At 48.0% G+C, this 14,871-nt stretch overlaps 7 protein-coding genes across 7 annotated transcripts; 4 read left to right on the forward strand and 3 right to left on the reverse strand.

Annotated features, from left to right (window-relative positions):
- Positions 1-1,377: 1,377 nt before the first annotated feature.
- Positions 1,378-1,821, forward strand: BDQ94DRAFT_167329 (uncharacterized protein; the record flags this gene model as incomplete). Its single annotated transcript, XM_026770780.1, has 1 exon — positions 1,378-1,821. One exon carries the CDS (start codon positions 1,378-1,380, stop codon positions 1,819-1,821), a length of 444 nt encoding a protein of 147 aa, XP_026629448.1.
- A 794-nt stretch (positions 1,822-2,615) lies between these two features.
- BDQ94DRAFT_167330 (uncharacterized protein) lies at positions 2,616-3,194 on the forward strand (the record flags this gene model as incomplete). The annotated part of the gene is made up of 4 exons (XM_026770781.1): positions 2,616-2,646; positions 2,692-2,850; positions 2,900-3,061; positions 3,118-3,194. 4 exons carry the CDS (start codon positions 2,616-2,618, stop codon positions 3,192-3,194), a joined length of 429 nt encoding a protein of 142 aa, XP_026629449.1.
- Positions 3,195-4,328: 1,134 nt separating this feature from the next.
- On the forward strand, positions 4,329-5,588 carry BDQ94DRAFT_184623 (uncharacterized protein; the record flags this gene model as incomplete). The annotated part of the gene is made up of 3 exons (XM_026774687.1): positions 4,329-4,374; positions 4,430-4,946; positions 5,027-5,588. 3 exons carry the CDS (start codon positions 4,329-4,331, stop codon positions 5,586-5,588), a joined length of 1,125 nt encoding a protein of 374 aa, XP_026629450.1.
- An 835-nt stretch (positions 5,589-6,423) lies between these two features.
- Positions 6,424-8,021, forward strand: BDQ94DRAFT_184625 (PQ-loop repeat-containing protein; the record flags this gene model as incomplete). Its single annotated transcript, XM_026774688.1, has 3 exons — positions 6,424-6,539; positions 6,905-7,162; positions 7,247-8,021. 3 exons carry the CDS (start codon positions 6,424-6,426, stop codon positions 8,001-8,003), a joined length of 1,131 nt encoding a protein of 376 aa, XP_026629451.1. The 3' UTR covers positions 8,004-8,021.
- Positions 8,022-8,656: 635 nt separating this feature from the next.
- BDQ94DRAFT_157417 (putative MFS transporter) lies at positions 8,657-10,480 on the reverse strand (the record flags this gene model as incomplete). The annotated part of the gene is made up of 6 exons (XM_026768740.1): positions 8,657-9,529; positions 9,586-9,763; positions 9,817-9,970; positions 10,021-10,122; positions 10,168-10,231; positions 10,358-10,480. 6 exons carry the CDS (start codon positions 10,478-10,480, stop codon positions 8,657-8,659), a joined length of 1,494 nt encoding a protein of 497 aa, XP_026629452.1.
- Positions 10,481-10,633: 153 nt separating this feature from the next.
- Positions 10,634-13,076, reverse strand: BDQ94DRAFT_184630 (Zn(II)2Cys6 transcription factor; the record flags this gene model as incomplete). The annotated part of the gene is made up of 3 exons (XM_026774689.1): positions 11,724-13,076; positions 10,772-11,670; positions 10,634-10,707 (listed from the first exon to the last, which is right to left on the reverse strand). The coding sequence occupies exons 1-3, from the start codon at positions 13,025-13,027 to the stop codon at positions 10,634-10,636; spliced, it is 2,277 nt and encodes a 758-aa protein (XP_026629453.1). The 5' UTR covers positions 13,028-13,076.
- Positions 13,077-13,402: 326 nt separating this feature from the next.
- On the reverse strand, positions 13,403-14,335 carry BDQ94DRAFT_157419 (dihydrodipicolinate synthase family protein; the record flags this gene model as incomplete). Its single annotated transcript, XM_026768741.1, has 1 exon — positions 13,403-14,335. The coding sequence occupies one exon, from the start codon at positions 14,333-14,335 to the stop codon at positions 13,403-13,405; it is 933 nt and encodes a 310-aa protein (XP_026629454.1).
- Between the last annotated feature and the right edge of the window lie 536 nt (positions 14,336-14,871).

Below are 14,871 nucleotides of genomic sequence, written 5' to 3' on the forward strand. Positions count from 1 at the left end.
GGCTGGGAGTATACAGCGAACGCCCGCTTGGATTCCTGCAGGCCTTGCAGGATAATTCTGGCCGTCTCCGGCTGATCCAGGACGTCTAGAGTCAAACATTTAAATTTAAGGTTCGGCTTCTGAACCGTGGTCACCTAGCCTGAGGGGCACCATTTGGCAAAATACGAGGTCAGTTCAGACAGCAATTCGTGTGGTTGACTGTTTCTTTTCCGTTTTCGGCTTGACATGCGTCTAGAACCCCGAAGCCCATCAAGACAAGGACCTGCGCCCCTTAAAGCGAGCGCAGATGACAATGATGTACTAAGACATGTTTCGTTCTGAGAGGCCGAAGCCTACGTGATTAATTTCCAACGACCATAAACCTTAACACTTTAATGACTTAAAGATCATCTAATATACTGCAATAACTCTAATATCACGCAGATATATTTCTTCTCAGCGATCTTTCCATCCTCAAATCCAATTTCTGATCGGGAAGTGACTGGACTTTGTATACTTACTTCAATTTACATTAAGATATTGCAGAAGAGGGTTTAATAACATGGCCATCTTAATCTTTCTTATCACATACAGGGCAGGAGGTAGCTCACATGGTCACCCATGGCATTACCATCTAGACACATTGGGATGGTATTGACGTTTTCCATCGATTTAAAGTCGCGTGATGCTTAGGAACATGCAGGATCTCTGAAGTCAACCTTAAACTCCCTTTACCAAACAACGCTATTGAAAACCAAGATTGAATTTTTTTTTTAATCCCGAAGCTCTAAATTGCATCAGTAGCGATACATAGAACTATATTTCGAGTATGTTCTGGCCCATAGCTAACCGCCTTCTGGGCTCATGTCGCATAAAGTCCTTGGGCGTACAAGGCAAAGACTTGGAAAATTAATCCAGCTAAGTTGGAACAACGGATTACAGCTCCCAAGATGCGGAAAACCTTCCTTGATACCCTAGTGTTCTAGCGGCACCTGCTCGTGAAACTTGCAGAGACTGATAAACCATAGTTTTCTATGCTCCTTCATACTCTGTGTATATCAATTAGGAATTAAGTTAGGTTCAAAAGGCGCCAGTGGAATGAGATGACCATTTCCTCTAAAGCAAATGCAGTTGAGTCCTAAATTGGTACTACTTTGGGTTATGAAACCCCACGAAACCTAATTTAAGGATCGGAAATGACTACCTTAACTTGTGGGGCGGCTCTAAAGTTCACGATAAACCAGGGATTGAATCGTATTCTATACTTGCAGAACTGATCTTGAACGAAAGAGGCCAAGCTCACGGAAATCTAATGCCGATAAAAACCGGTTAGATTCCCCAGTACTACGCCGATCCCAGACTCATGACATTCAGACACTGCCATAAGTATCTTCCAAAATGTCTTCCCTACGACTCGTTAGCCTCTCCGGTGTTATGGATATCACCGACGATGAATGGCTCCTCCCACATGAGTACGCCACGCGAATGCGATCCTTTCCACCAGTGATTCTGGGTGCCCCTGATCGCTACACGGGATACCAGTCCTGGGTGGAACGTATGGGCGGCGAGATCCGTGTCGAGTTGAATGTAACCTTCAACTTAACACCAGGAGATCAGTCAGTCAAGGTGAATTATGATACGAAGCTGTTTGAAGGTATCAGTGAAAATACCGACGATCTAGACGGACGGCACATTGGAAGCACTATCATTGATAAAGATGGAGCGGGTGAGATCAAATTCACAGTCAAGAATACTGATGAGGGTGGTGACAAGGCGGATATCCGCATGTATGTAGTGAATGCAAGATTTGATCAAGGAGCGAGTGGACCACCTGCACGCTGAGTGCTAGGTTCCGCAAACAGCAGGGTCTTTTTCTTCCGACCGGCCTCATATTGCACTCTGTGAAAGTTTTTGCAGTCGGGAAATTGTCAAGGAAATGTTAATAGTCTATTTTGAGCTTAGCAAGTGAATCTGGTCTGAACCCACGTGTTGTTAGTGAAAAGGCACGAAGTTCTAGGCCTAGGAAGAAAAGGATAAGTCGAAAGATGTATGAAATGGAATTTCAAGCCAATAATTTGCAGATGACCTTGTAACGACTTCCACATACTAAGGTTTCAGTCGAATGCAACATAAAGTTGCAAAGTAGGCAACAATCATGTCGCAAGTGGCTTGCCATGAAGATCAGCTGAGAAGGCCGAATAATAGTCCCAGTGCTTCGATTGGCCCAATGCCATTGATTCACTCAATGTTATCTGGCGTCGAGAGTCATCAAGCTTGAGTGTCTTTATCACGCCATCATCTAACCCGAGGAAGTTCGTGTGATCACAAATTTACCATGGTATCTAGGAGCTCTAATCTACCACATAGCTGTCATCTGCTTTGCTGAGCATATCCCTGCAACGTAGAGAACGCCATGTCGTTCTATTGCGGATGAGAGGAATGATACTTCGTAAAAGGGATCAGTCTAGGCCTTTACCATATGGTTCTGAAGTTGATAGGTTGATTCGCAAGCAGGTAGCCTGTGAGCTTGAGCTATAAATTGGGCCCACATTCCTACTGAATGGCTTATTATCAGTCAAGCTAGTTATGTCTAAGACTCGTTGAAAGTAACTCGACACTCACAACAGTACAACAAAATGTCTGCTACTACCAATGAAGTTCGTGCTGGTGCGTATAACAGATCCCGATACTAGCCAAGGCTAAGTCAGGTAGGCTTTGTTGTCTCTGTGGCAAAGGAACACTCGCAAGACGGCGAGCCGAATGTCTACACTGCCACGCAAATTCCTACAGTTAATTCGCTACCCGAAGGCTCTCCTGCTATTATAGAAAGTGACCCTGACTTTGAGTTCCCGTTCGGGCCAATAAAGGGATGTTAGACTATTCTCAGGTACATGTTACAAAACTGACCTTTCTTAGTTAGTTGGATACTTTGATACAAACACCTTGGAGGCCGGGGTTAGGCTAGAGGTGTTTGGAGCACATATTCTGAACCTATTTGGAAACTTGAAAGACGGAATCGTGGGAAAGTTTGATCTCTTCCTTGCAAAGGGAGAGATACGTCTCTATTTGAAGGATGGAAACGGTACAGTCAATCCTAAATGGCTTCTTCTGGCGCTATTCTGCTAATATGGTGTACAGAAATTTGGGTTCATGTTGATGTTAAGGTACTGTTTGATGGCACGTTCAAGGATGATGTGAAAATCCTCAAGTTCTAAGCAACATGTTCCACTCTTATTGAGCCGACCACGACACCCAGGCCAGATTGATGCCCGCGAACAGCTTTAATTCTGTCAGTTCAAATGGCTTACCCAGTCCCAGATTGATGTACGCAACTGCAGAATGTTAATCGTTTACAATCTCTTGCCCACTCTGCCACTTACTATCCGACTAGCAATTCATTTAGTCAACTGCTGCGCCGCCTCACCAGCGAGTAGACACCTGACGTCTGTGTACTTATCCGTAGTGTATATATGTATAGCTGGCAGTCGAGCATTAATATGACGTCCTTCAGTACGGTGACTCTGCCTAGGGTATGCCAGATGATCCAGGTGGTTGATCATTGACATGCAAGTCTATGGATAATGTAAGGTTAACTGTTAGCGCCCCCAAACACAAAGAGTCTAGCAATCTTCTACAATTGTACCGTAGATGCGTGATCCATTAGCCTTAGGAACCAGAAAACTTCAGCGTAATCCCCAGAGCCTCTAATGAGTTGTTGATACTTCGGCTTCCCAATCTTGCGTCATGCTATCGGGAAAGTAGTGCATTTGGAACTACTCCGAACACCTTCCTATTGTAAATCTACCAATTGTGGGATCCTGTGAGGAATAATAATTTGCGCGGGAATTTTGAATACTTATATCACTTATATAATATATCCGCAGAACAGCACATAGCTACTAGACTTAGAGAACTGCAGGTATTATATAGAACAAGAAATGAGTTTCAGCAAGACATAGCAGTTAATGTAATAAATGATAAATTAAGCATCTTTACTGTACCATACCATTCACATTAATACCAATACGGCGGAGGCACACGGAGTAGTGCTTCATCTGGCGATAATGTCCGAAGCACAGGCTCCAGGGTTCGGTGGATTAGCCAGAGTTGTAAAGAGCAATGCGTCAGCGGAACTTCCCGCTTCAGGACAGGTGAAGTTCTCCTCACCCCCACTCGTTCCTCAATACACATATTGATATAAATCCTGGCTTCCATTCCCCCTCTGCACACAAACCATTCGGCCTATCGTCGTAATCTTCCTATGCTAATGATATTCGAACCCATTTCAGCCTGCTCCATTTGGACTTCAAAAATCGATAGCAGACTACCCATCCCCTCCTTCTTCTAAAATGGAAGAATCATTGGCACCCTTTTTGCAATATACAGAGAAGGACCGTCGGTGAGCTGCTCCCGCTCCTTAACGATGTTCCGATCCAATAACTAAACCTAGTGGCCACTTGCAATAGGTCTGACGCGCCTGCCTTTTCACTCGCCCTTCAAGGTCCGAAAAAACTGTCACGCACGGCCCCATACCTATTTCATGTGACCCTACAGCGGGTGGATGAGGTTAGCCGATACTGTGTCTTTGCATGGTACCCGCAGACCCATGGCTTTGCTACCTCAAACGGATTCATTCTCCTTCATCGTACCGCGCAGGGCGAGCTGCACCCAGTCAAACTCCCCGAGTACACCACACTCCCCCAACTAGAACATTGGCACTTCTCCCCTTACCATTGCCATAAGCCCGGTAACGTCCAGCAATATTACGACGTCATTCCCGACCGTTTTATTCCATACCTACAGACGGGAGAGAGATATGTACTCCTCTGGCCCGGTCAACAATATGGCTCATGGAATTGGACCGACAAAGTAGAAAACTCTAAAGTCGTCTTGCCAGGCGGACCCTTCTTATCCTTCACGGTCGAGGATGATGAGAACAGGCCGATCGTGCCGACGTTGATCTCCGGGTAAGAATCTTCCTTGCTCCTCTTCTGCTTGTACTACCCCTGGAGCACACGCTAAGCTCCCTACGCACCCATCTGTTTAGAGCGCAAGAATGCTGTCCCACTCTGATTGCAAAAATCGAATGTTGCCCTCAGAGCCAGGTGGCTTTACAGGATGACCTCGTGCTTGCGACCCTTCATGTGACGTACGTGCCAACAAGTGGTAGCGGTGGTAGGCCATTTACTTTCAACACGGCAGGGTTGAACGTCGGGCTCTGGGTTTGGCGGGATCGGTGGGTCAATCTGAAAGGGTTCGTCTGCGGTGGAGGATGGGCCTTCGTCGATGACCCCGATATGCAAGTTTCGCCAGGCCGCGACAAGGGCTTTGCCAGTCTGCGTCCAGGAGAAACGTGGTCCGAGGACTTGCGGATTCCCTTGCTCACGGACATGGAGAGCAACGATGGCGGGGAGGCCCGGGTCGGGGAGGGGATCCGGTGTCTCTTCAAGGGCCTCGAGCTCGACTGGTGGGTTTGGGGAAGTCGGGAGGACCTTTTGGAGACGACAGTCACAATTCCAGCCACGGGAAGTTGGACGGTACGGGAGCCGGGCGAACAGCCCAACGTTTTCATTCCTGCGGCGGCACCCGTGGATTTGGAGATTGTATAGAACCAGCCGATGGGAGGAGACAAATTTCAAACTTGCTACATGCGACATGACATGTCTAAGACAACTCGTGTGTCATCTGAACTTTAAGCAATTCATCCAAGTTACTTGATTCTTCTAGATCCAGCGATAGGATAGAGATAGGTATGCGTCTACGATTCCCCAACCTATGAAGTCCATATTAATCACATTGTAATCCAGGAGCTCACTTCTATGAATCCATTCTGGCTCAATTTGGCTCAAGCATGGCTTCATTCTGTTCAGAATAGTTTTGCTATGTAGCATAGACAGGCTATCGTAAAAGAATTATTCCTTGAGCACAGGAAGCCCCAGAATGAATACCGCAAAAAGGTCCATACTTGGTAATTTCCGTACCGATACGGAGTACATTACATGATACCCATAAACTAGTGGAAGCAGTAGTTTAGTAGGGATACAGCTCCGAAGGGTCAGAAATTAGTGCGAATGGGCCCCTTAGTTTAATTGGTCCCTGAGCCACTTGAAGCCCCGAGCTCTGGTTTTAAGGTCTAATGAGATGATTCTTTGTGCATCGAACCTTGTTACGTAGAACCAAACCTCATTTCAAACTGCCGTGAAGATTGATGCTTAAAGGCACGTATATTTTGTAAGGTTCTACCCTATAGAATTATATGAGTCAAGGGCTTCTCTTCCCTTTTCTTTCCCCCTCCATTTTCGGAGGCCTTCGGGGGGGGTGGACACTCGGGTCTATTAGACGAACACACTATGTAATAGACTGCGGTCTGTGGTTGACCCCACTGAAATGGCGCTCATATATTTCGATGCTCTTCGAAAAACAGTATAGGTTTGAAAAACTCATATGAGCTTTAGAGGTGGAAGGGGGCAATTTCTGTACATTGCTGCCTGTTGGAGACAATCCGAGCGACCTAAGACCACATCAGTTCAAATGCCCAAACCGCTTACCTCGCAAATTTGGTGAATATGGGCTCAAGCTAACGGTCTTAGTGACAATCCGTCTTACCTTTGATTCGCTACGCCATATCAAGAAATGCATACCCAGGTGCTCCTGAGGCTCCGGGCCTTGGCGTAAGGGCCCGCTAAAATAGTGGCATGCCTCTTGCATGGTTTATATAACTATGAGACGGGAAGTCTCTCTTTTTAACTTTTTCTTCATCTTTTGCAGCCCACAACACTCCACACATTTTGAGGATCCCACTCACCAGAAAATTTTAGTCCGATGGGGCTGACTCTCGTTTTCCATTTCAGTGTGTATGATATTTTCCAGCCAAGATGTTTCCCTTGTTGTGATGTATTTCTATTGCTGACCAAGGATAAAACAGGATCATCCTTGCCCTAACCTGGGCCTCCTTCGTCCCCCAGATCAAGCATGTGTGGCAGACGAAAGACAGCAGGGGCATCTCCACTGCCTACCTCCTTTTCAACCTGCTCTGCATCACCGAGCATGTCTTTTTTCACTCCCTTGACATAGCCTATCTTTGGGATGTCTCCAAATTCCCCTCCGCGCCGGTCTCTGTCTCCCCCTTGGACTGGGTCAATCTCGCTCAAGTATTGGGGGATTGGGTATTGTCCAACATCTTGTAGGCCCAGCCCACCAGCCCCATCATCACAGCTCGCTGTAATGCCTACCACCCGGCTGACTTCTGTAAATGCAACAACCCTAGGTTCGCGCTGTGTCTCTCCTACTCCCCTCTGACCCGCCCCCATCGTCGTCTGCGAACTCTCTTGGTCCTCGCTCTCTATTGCTTCTTCCTGCTGTTCACTCTGGTCCCGCTCATCTTAGACCTCACCACCGACGTCTTTTGTCCACCGAACCATCCGCACGATTGCCTGCTACCGGAGCGGGACGTAGTCCCTTTCCTCCGCGGCGTCCACTGCTACTTTCTATTACCACTCACGACAGTGATTCTCCCTGTTCTGGGCATCTTTAAGCAGGTACAGCGCCAAAGGCGACAACTACAGCAAGGACAACGAAGAAGACAGCAGCAGCAGCAGCAGCAGGAGGAGCCCCGCGAACAGGCCATGATGATACCTCCGTCTCATCCACCGACCACCCCTACAGATCTTAACCGCCTTCTTGCCCGCTCCCGCCTTTTCCAGGCTGCTATCTTCGCGCTCTCAGCCATCCTCTGGATCTTCCGCTTGCCCCCAGGGCAGCAGGAACGTGAGGACGATCCGCCGCCGCCCGATGCTCCTCTCTTACCCCGGCCCTGGCTGTTGGTCTTCTTGCACTGGTGGATGTTCATGGGGTATATGACCGTTGATGAGGCCATTTTCGCGATCGGGCAGGGGGTGTTGGGGTACTTGGCTCTACGGAAGGCGGCAGAAGCAGATGGGAGAAGTGAAAGTGAGGAGGAGGCGGAGAGAAGGCCGTTGTTGGTAGCGGCCGAGGAACGTTCCACATATGAATCTGCAAGTTGAACTTTCCCGCAACGCCACAAACAACTTGCAAGGTGGCACACTTGCGCTGCCGAGGAGGAAAGGGAAGGGGAGGGGAGGTAATCTTTTGATCTCATATATATCACAAATACTAGGGGTCAAAAAAATACAAAAACATACAACAGAAGGGATTCGCTGGTGGTCACCCACCCAACTACTAACCTCCCGGCGTGTGGCTTGAGTACGGCTGAGCGGACGGGAAGCCCTATTTTCCACACCCTGTGGTCGTATGTACCAGTCTGTTACTAGCATGGGCTTACATAGGATTGAGATCAAGTAACACCCTCTACAGTTATAACCCTACTCATGCCTCGTCTTTTTCTATAAGTGCCCTTCCACAATCTGAAGTCCAGCTCACTCAATACTACAATCTACAATACTACCATCTTACGCTTCACTTGGGGGATTGAGGATGCATTGAAGTTTGTAGAATATTTTCGAGCCCATCTTTGTTAAGAATACTTCTGGGATTAAATTTGATTGGGTTAGACGCCCTTAGAGACCACGCAGAGCTATATTCAAAATTTGGTGCGAGCTGTAATGACATGAAATTCAGAGCTGTGCGGAAGGCGTAATAATAATAGTATAACAAGATCCTGTCTGTAAATTCCTAATAAACAAATCCGGTAAGTACCTCACAGTGTATACTTGAAAAGAGGACTCTTCTCTTCCATATCGCGAAGCTGCTCCTCAGTATACATTTCCTCAATCTCGGACACGGTCAACCGAGCCTTCTCCTTATTTGCCCTCCACAGACAAAACTCCAAGCACAAGGCAGCCACAAGCCCAGCAGCAGCGAATGCAAGTGAGGTGCCATAACCAGTCGGGTACCTGGGTTCTTCATCGGATTTGTAAATATAGCTGCCGATGATACCACCCGCATTCCCAACGCAGATAAGATAACCAATAGCCACAGCTCGTTTGTGAGGATTGACAATGTTGCAGACATTCCAGGCATTAACGCCAGGAAGGATGGGATACATTCCAAAGCAGGCAAGGCAAATGGCAAAATAACACAGTGCTATATTCTCCTCTATGCTGGCGGCTTTAGAGAATAGAATGCCGAATGAAGCTATGAGCGAGCACTGGGGTACCACGATAAAAGGCATTCTCCAGGAAAAACGATCAGCGAACACGGAGAAGCCGTAAGCTGATATGGCGCCGACCGTGTAGGGCGGAATTGTCATGAGCTGGGCGGTGGCTGATTTGTAGCCCATGGATTTGATTATTTCGGGCATACTAAATTTGAGGGCGTAGTTGGGGACGGCGTTGGACCAGTTACCGAGGATGAGAAGATATATTTTCCAATCGGTCAGGACGCTGAAGATTATCTTCTTGTTGAAGCCTTCGTGATGACCACTGTGGTTGTTGGAAACGAGCTGTCGTACCTCGAGGTATCGGATCTCGTCTTGAGTAAGCCAGCCGGGAGACAGAGCCGGGGAATCTAGGAGGAGCAAGTAGCAAAGAACGGCCATGAAAACTGTCACAAGACCCTCGATGATGAAGATCTTGTGTGGTAGTCAGTCAATGGAGCCATGAAAGGACGTCCAAGGAAAGGACCTACCCAGCGCCAACCTTCGTAGCCTGCTATACCGTCCATCTTGGCAATAGCGAAAGCCAGAAGACCAGAAAAAGCTCCACCAGAAGCAGCAGATGTGTAGAGAATAGCGATACGAGTCTGTGTCTCATTTGGAAGATACCATTTCGAAATTACTAGCACAGCACCTGGCAGGAATCCAGCCCTGTACGCTTGTCAGTACCGAGAAGGCATTGTTGAATGCGCTTGGGGAATTACTCGAAAAGACCCAGAAGAAATCGGATCACCACTAGACCGGCAAAATTGCGAACAAAGCCTGTGCAAAGCATGATCACACCCCAGCAGAAAATCAGTAGCCCTAAGTACTGCGACGGTCGCTTTAGTCGATTTAGTATTATGTTACTCGGTACCTCTTCAGGCCCGTCAGTATGTGTTTGCTATTTGCCCATGGAGGTTTCGTACCAGCTAGGACATAAGGTATGAAAAATATAGACAAGGCAATGTTGTATTGTATGCCGCTCATGTGTAGACTGGGGAGTAGGCCCTCGATCTTAGCATTCCCTGCTGAGTGTGAAAACTGGAACGCTCGAGTTGAGGGGGTCGACTTACCGATATTCGTTTTGTCTATGTATGCCACTAAGTACAAAAGGACAAACATAGGAACCAGTCTCATCTAAGTTGAAATCAGTCACCACATTCTCTGATTGAGTGAAGCGAGGCGGAAAAAAACATCATACATCAACCTATATTCAATTTGTTAGTAAGGCTGCCCACGCAAGCGCCAAATCAAAACAGTTACCTTTCTGACGACTTTCTTCTTGGCTTCAGGTGAGAAATTCGACAGAAACTCTATGTCGTCGGCAGAGACTCCCTGACCTGGGAGGTCCTCTAGGTGCATCACGGCAGCGTCCTTATCAGTCATCTTAATGGCGTTGGGCTCGAGGGCGTATCATGGGAGAGACTAATGCCAGAAACCGAGATCATCTTATGCGTTTTCGGGAAGGGAGCACTTGGCACCCCCACGGGGTAGATATAGAAAAAAAAAATCCGGGGAAGCAAGCAAAGTTGGCGCCGTTCACGGAGCAGCCTTGGCAACCTCGGACTCTCGGTGCTGCGAGCCGTCTTTTCCGTGAAGTCCGGCCCTCTCATCTACGTAGGCTGAAGTTCAAAAGTGGGGATGTATTTTCAGTAGTTCTTCTACTGGTCACCAGACACACGATGAAGTCATTCAATTCCAGGAAAGTTTGTGGGAGAGACGTAGTTTGTATCCAATAATGGCAAGAAGGCCTTGGGGTAACTTTAGCTTGCTGCAAAAAGGTTGCACACACAATACATACCGATGAATCGAGCATCTGCCAATCACTAAATTGGAGATTCTCTAGCACACTGGGAATGCTCGCCTCCTGAAGCAGAAATGCTGTGTGAGGGCTGCAACTTTCCGCGTCCTGCGGAAATGCGAGGCTAATATCTGGAACAAGTCCTTCAGCACCATGGAGATTACCTGGGTGGCGATTTTGAAGATTTTCCCTCGCAGTCCGGCATCTCTGCGCTTCAAATCGTAGCTCATCAAGTATAACGCTGTATCGTTGGTTTTGTGATACACTTGTTGATGCTCGCTTGAGATAGCCGTGGCATTTCTCTGCGAGATCAAATAGCTTGCTCAAAGACTGGTCATCATTGCCATATATGCTTCGGGTCAATCGCTGGATCTCCCAAACATACACAACAGCCAACGCGCAGAAGATCACATAATCAGTCCACCAGAAAGAATGAAATAACGTACTATCCTCGGCCATTCTATTGAGAAGTTCTAGACTGTTCTGTGCGGCAGTTATGCATTTCGCAACGTTCTCGTATGCTCCTTCACTCAGAAGGAAAGGTCGATTGGCATGGATGAGAGCATGGAAGTATGCCAGCCGCATAGCAATGGCTTGGCGCCGGAAACTGGGTATCAATGTGGATGGTCTTACTGTACCCAAGTGTGGTGGCAGGCTGGCCCACCATTCGTGCAAGTCTTGACACAACCGTTGCGCAGCTGCCAAACGATCTTGGTTGGGCATGTCGCTAATTGCGTATACCTCCCGTGATACCTTCCCGATGATTTGCGCAATTCTGCTAATCTGGTAAGTATGCGATCGTCGTAATAGGCTAGCATTATACTATACTTGGCATGAAGTATCAAGGCATCAATATAGCAATCGCCTGAATCATCTGTAATGGAAGGCCCTTGCGGATTCATGTCCTCGTCATTGACCATGTCAGGGAGCTCCTTGTCGATATCCTCATCTTGGAAAAGTCGGGGCCGGCCGAACACAACGCTCAAATAAGTGTCAACGATATAAGCTACCCAAAATGTGCGTTTGTGGCATTCTGAGATGATGTAGTTATGGGGCCGCCCCGTGAAAGGGAAGTCTCTCCTCTGGTCTCGTCGCCTGTGCATGCCGAGGGAGAGAGTTACATGAAACGCATTACCAAATGTATACCACGCTTTGTTCATACGAGCCGTTTGAAGAAGATATAGAACTTGGATGATCCGCGCCTGCGCAGATTCGAGTCGTGGGAACCCCATCTCCGTGTCAGTCAATTTCATGCCTGCGCAGAACAACCGATCACTTCTGCGTAAGCCATTCAAGTCGTTATCTTGTGAGCTTTCTCCATTGATTTTATCACGGCGTAGAGAGGCGATAGCCATTATAGTAAGCAGGATTGCAGTCCTAGGATTTCCTAGCGAACGGGTAATCGGCCGCCGTTCTTGTCGATTGTTCAAGAATATGTCCATCCAACCTTCTACGACTTGTCGATGGAACATACGGTACGTCACCACACACGTTTCAAAATAGAACTCTTGCAATTCTCTCGCCACGGAGGCAATTGGTATCACATCGTCTAGAGCTGCATCATCGACATGAAATGGGGGATCTCCGGCTGAGTTGAGCAGTTGGTCTCTTCCCGCGTTGTTCAAGTGGTACAGTGCTGATTCGTCGTTTTGTGTCGACAGTTTCTTCCATGCTCTATGCAAGAAGTTCAATCCAGATGTAGGGTCAGAATATTGCCCCTCAATTTCGACCTCTGGTGACGCGCGAGATGGAACTTGGGTTTCGGGGGCATGATGCGCAGGTGGCCCTGAATGCTGTCGAGTAGAAGGCTGCTCTGAGCGATGAATTTGCCGTCTGGCCTGCTGCTCAGTGATCGTCGTGGAAGGTGGTGGAGTAGGAGGCCGACCCCGATTGTATTTGGCGTTGTAAAAACAATGGAGCTTTCTTTTCGCGCAATTCCTGCATGGAAGTGTACCATCACAGCGGATCTTCTTTCTCTTGCAGGTATCACAAGCCCTCGTGATTTTTGGATCTTTCCGACGATTCTCATCGTCCCCGTCGTCATTAATTGTTGCCAAGGGGCGCTTCCCTAGAGAGGCTCTGAGCGGATCTAGCGCTACCGAAGAGCCCTGTGATGAATGGGGGGATGCCATGATTGTTGCAGGTGCTTGTGTCGCGCAAAGAGAGAGAGAGGGCGGGGACGGAAATGCCGGATTTGCAGACCAAATAGAAGGAAGGGAGGGAGTCGAATAGCCGAGCATAGCCGGGGGTCCGAGATCGCAGGGTTAGTAGTCGGTCCAGAATACGAGGACAGCCAAACCTGAGCCATGGCTCACCCAAGGTAATTAATTCTCTCGGATAGTCGTTGAGTGTACAAGGTGGCCTTACACTGATCTTTACGATTAATACTACCACTGTTACAGATACTGCCTCAATTGATCACTGGCCAATGGATATTATTATATTCGCTCCCATGTACATTCTAGCTCAACACTTTCATATACAAACCTGTACTTGGACATTCCTTTTCAAAAAGCCACCTTGTTGAGCGACGCAGCACTGATGGCAGCATGAATTTCCTGCTCTGCACCATCCTCAAGGGGCAGCAGGGGCGATCGAACAGTGGCGTGGGTCAAAATCCCCCGAGCAACAAGAGCATGTTTGAGAGCGACCGTACCCTCCATATGGGATCCTCGATGATACACACTCTTCGTAACCGGCAAGAGCTGATCATGGATAGCTCGTGCCTTGATGTAATCCTTGGCCTTGCCAGCTTTGATAAGCTCAATTAGAGGCTCGGGAGCGATGTTACCGTAGCCCACCAAGAAACCGTCGACGTCAAATGAAGTATGCAATAGGTATTCATCGTGACAAGAAAGAATTTGTAGGTCAGGACGCTGAGCCCGAATAATGGGAATTTCTGTATCCCATCGGCGCATGTTGCGCACGCCGTTCTTCATAGCGAAACATCCAGGTTGAGCAGCAATATCAAGCATAGTCTGCAGATTGTAGGTTGCTTTGGTGTTGTCTGGATATTGGAAAAGGATCAACGGCAGACCAGAAACCTCATAGACACGACGGTATCGATCTTGAGGAGCACCGGGCTGATATCCGAAGCGCAGCCAGCCATGAGATGGGTAGAGCAAGCCAGCAGCCGCGCCAGCTTCTTTGGCACGCTTCGCTTCTAATGCGGCCACTTCGGTGCCCTCACCAGTGATTCCAGCAATGATTGGAATCTTGTTGTCCACCGACTTCACAAAAGCCTTGATGACGGAGATTTGCTCTTCAGTGGTGAGAAAGGTGCCTTCGCCAGCGTGACCAAGCACAACCAGTCCCTTCACTCCTTCGATTCCCCCAAGCCAAGAACCAAGCCGGTGGATAGCTTCGTAGTCGACTGCACCGTCCGGCGTGAAGGGAGTCACCGGAGCCGGGGTCAAGCCACGCATGTCAAAGCCGACCATATTGAATTGAATTGAATTGAGTTGAATATAGTGTAATAAATGAAGAACTTATGAAGATGGATGATTTTTTTACTCTGTGCTGTGCCAATGCCTCCTTATATCTTCTCCGAAATGTTGTAGACTATTGATAATATGGACATGTTCATCGGATTCCCGGATTATCGGATTATCGGAAACACCCTGCGGCCCGAATGGCAGCTGCCAGAATTCGTAGCCTCCTTCCCCTCAATTGATACGGATATTGGCACTGGTTGGTATCTGGTGTAAAGCGTACTCGGCCAATGGGAAGCAGTTCATGAGCAAATGAGTCTTCTCAGTGGGCTGTAGGTGTGTGACTGGGGCGGATAAAAACCCTATGCTCCACACCTTATGGGTGTTGCGGCAATTCAGGCGCACTGGCCTCTATCTAGCATTTTAGATAACGGGATTGATGAGGTCAAGGAATATAACCTTGAACGCTGTCAGAGTTTTCAGTGCGCCAGGTAGTGGAGGCGATGTCGTAGAGCTGAACAAGGTCGGTCACCATCATGGTACTA

The sequence above is a fragment of the Aspergillus welwitschiae genome (assembly GCF_003344945.1).
Source record: "Aspergillus welwitschiae strain CBS 139.54b unplaced genomic scaffold BDQ94scaffold_6, whole genome shotgun sequence".
In the NCBI taxonomy this organism is placed as follows: Eukaryota; Fungi; Ascomycota; class Eurotiomycetes; order Eurotiales; family Aspergillaceae; genus Aspergillus; species Aspergillus welwitschiae.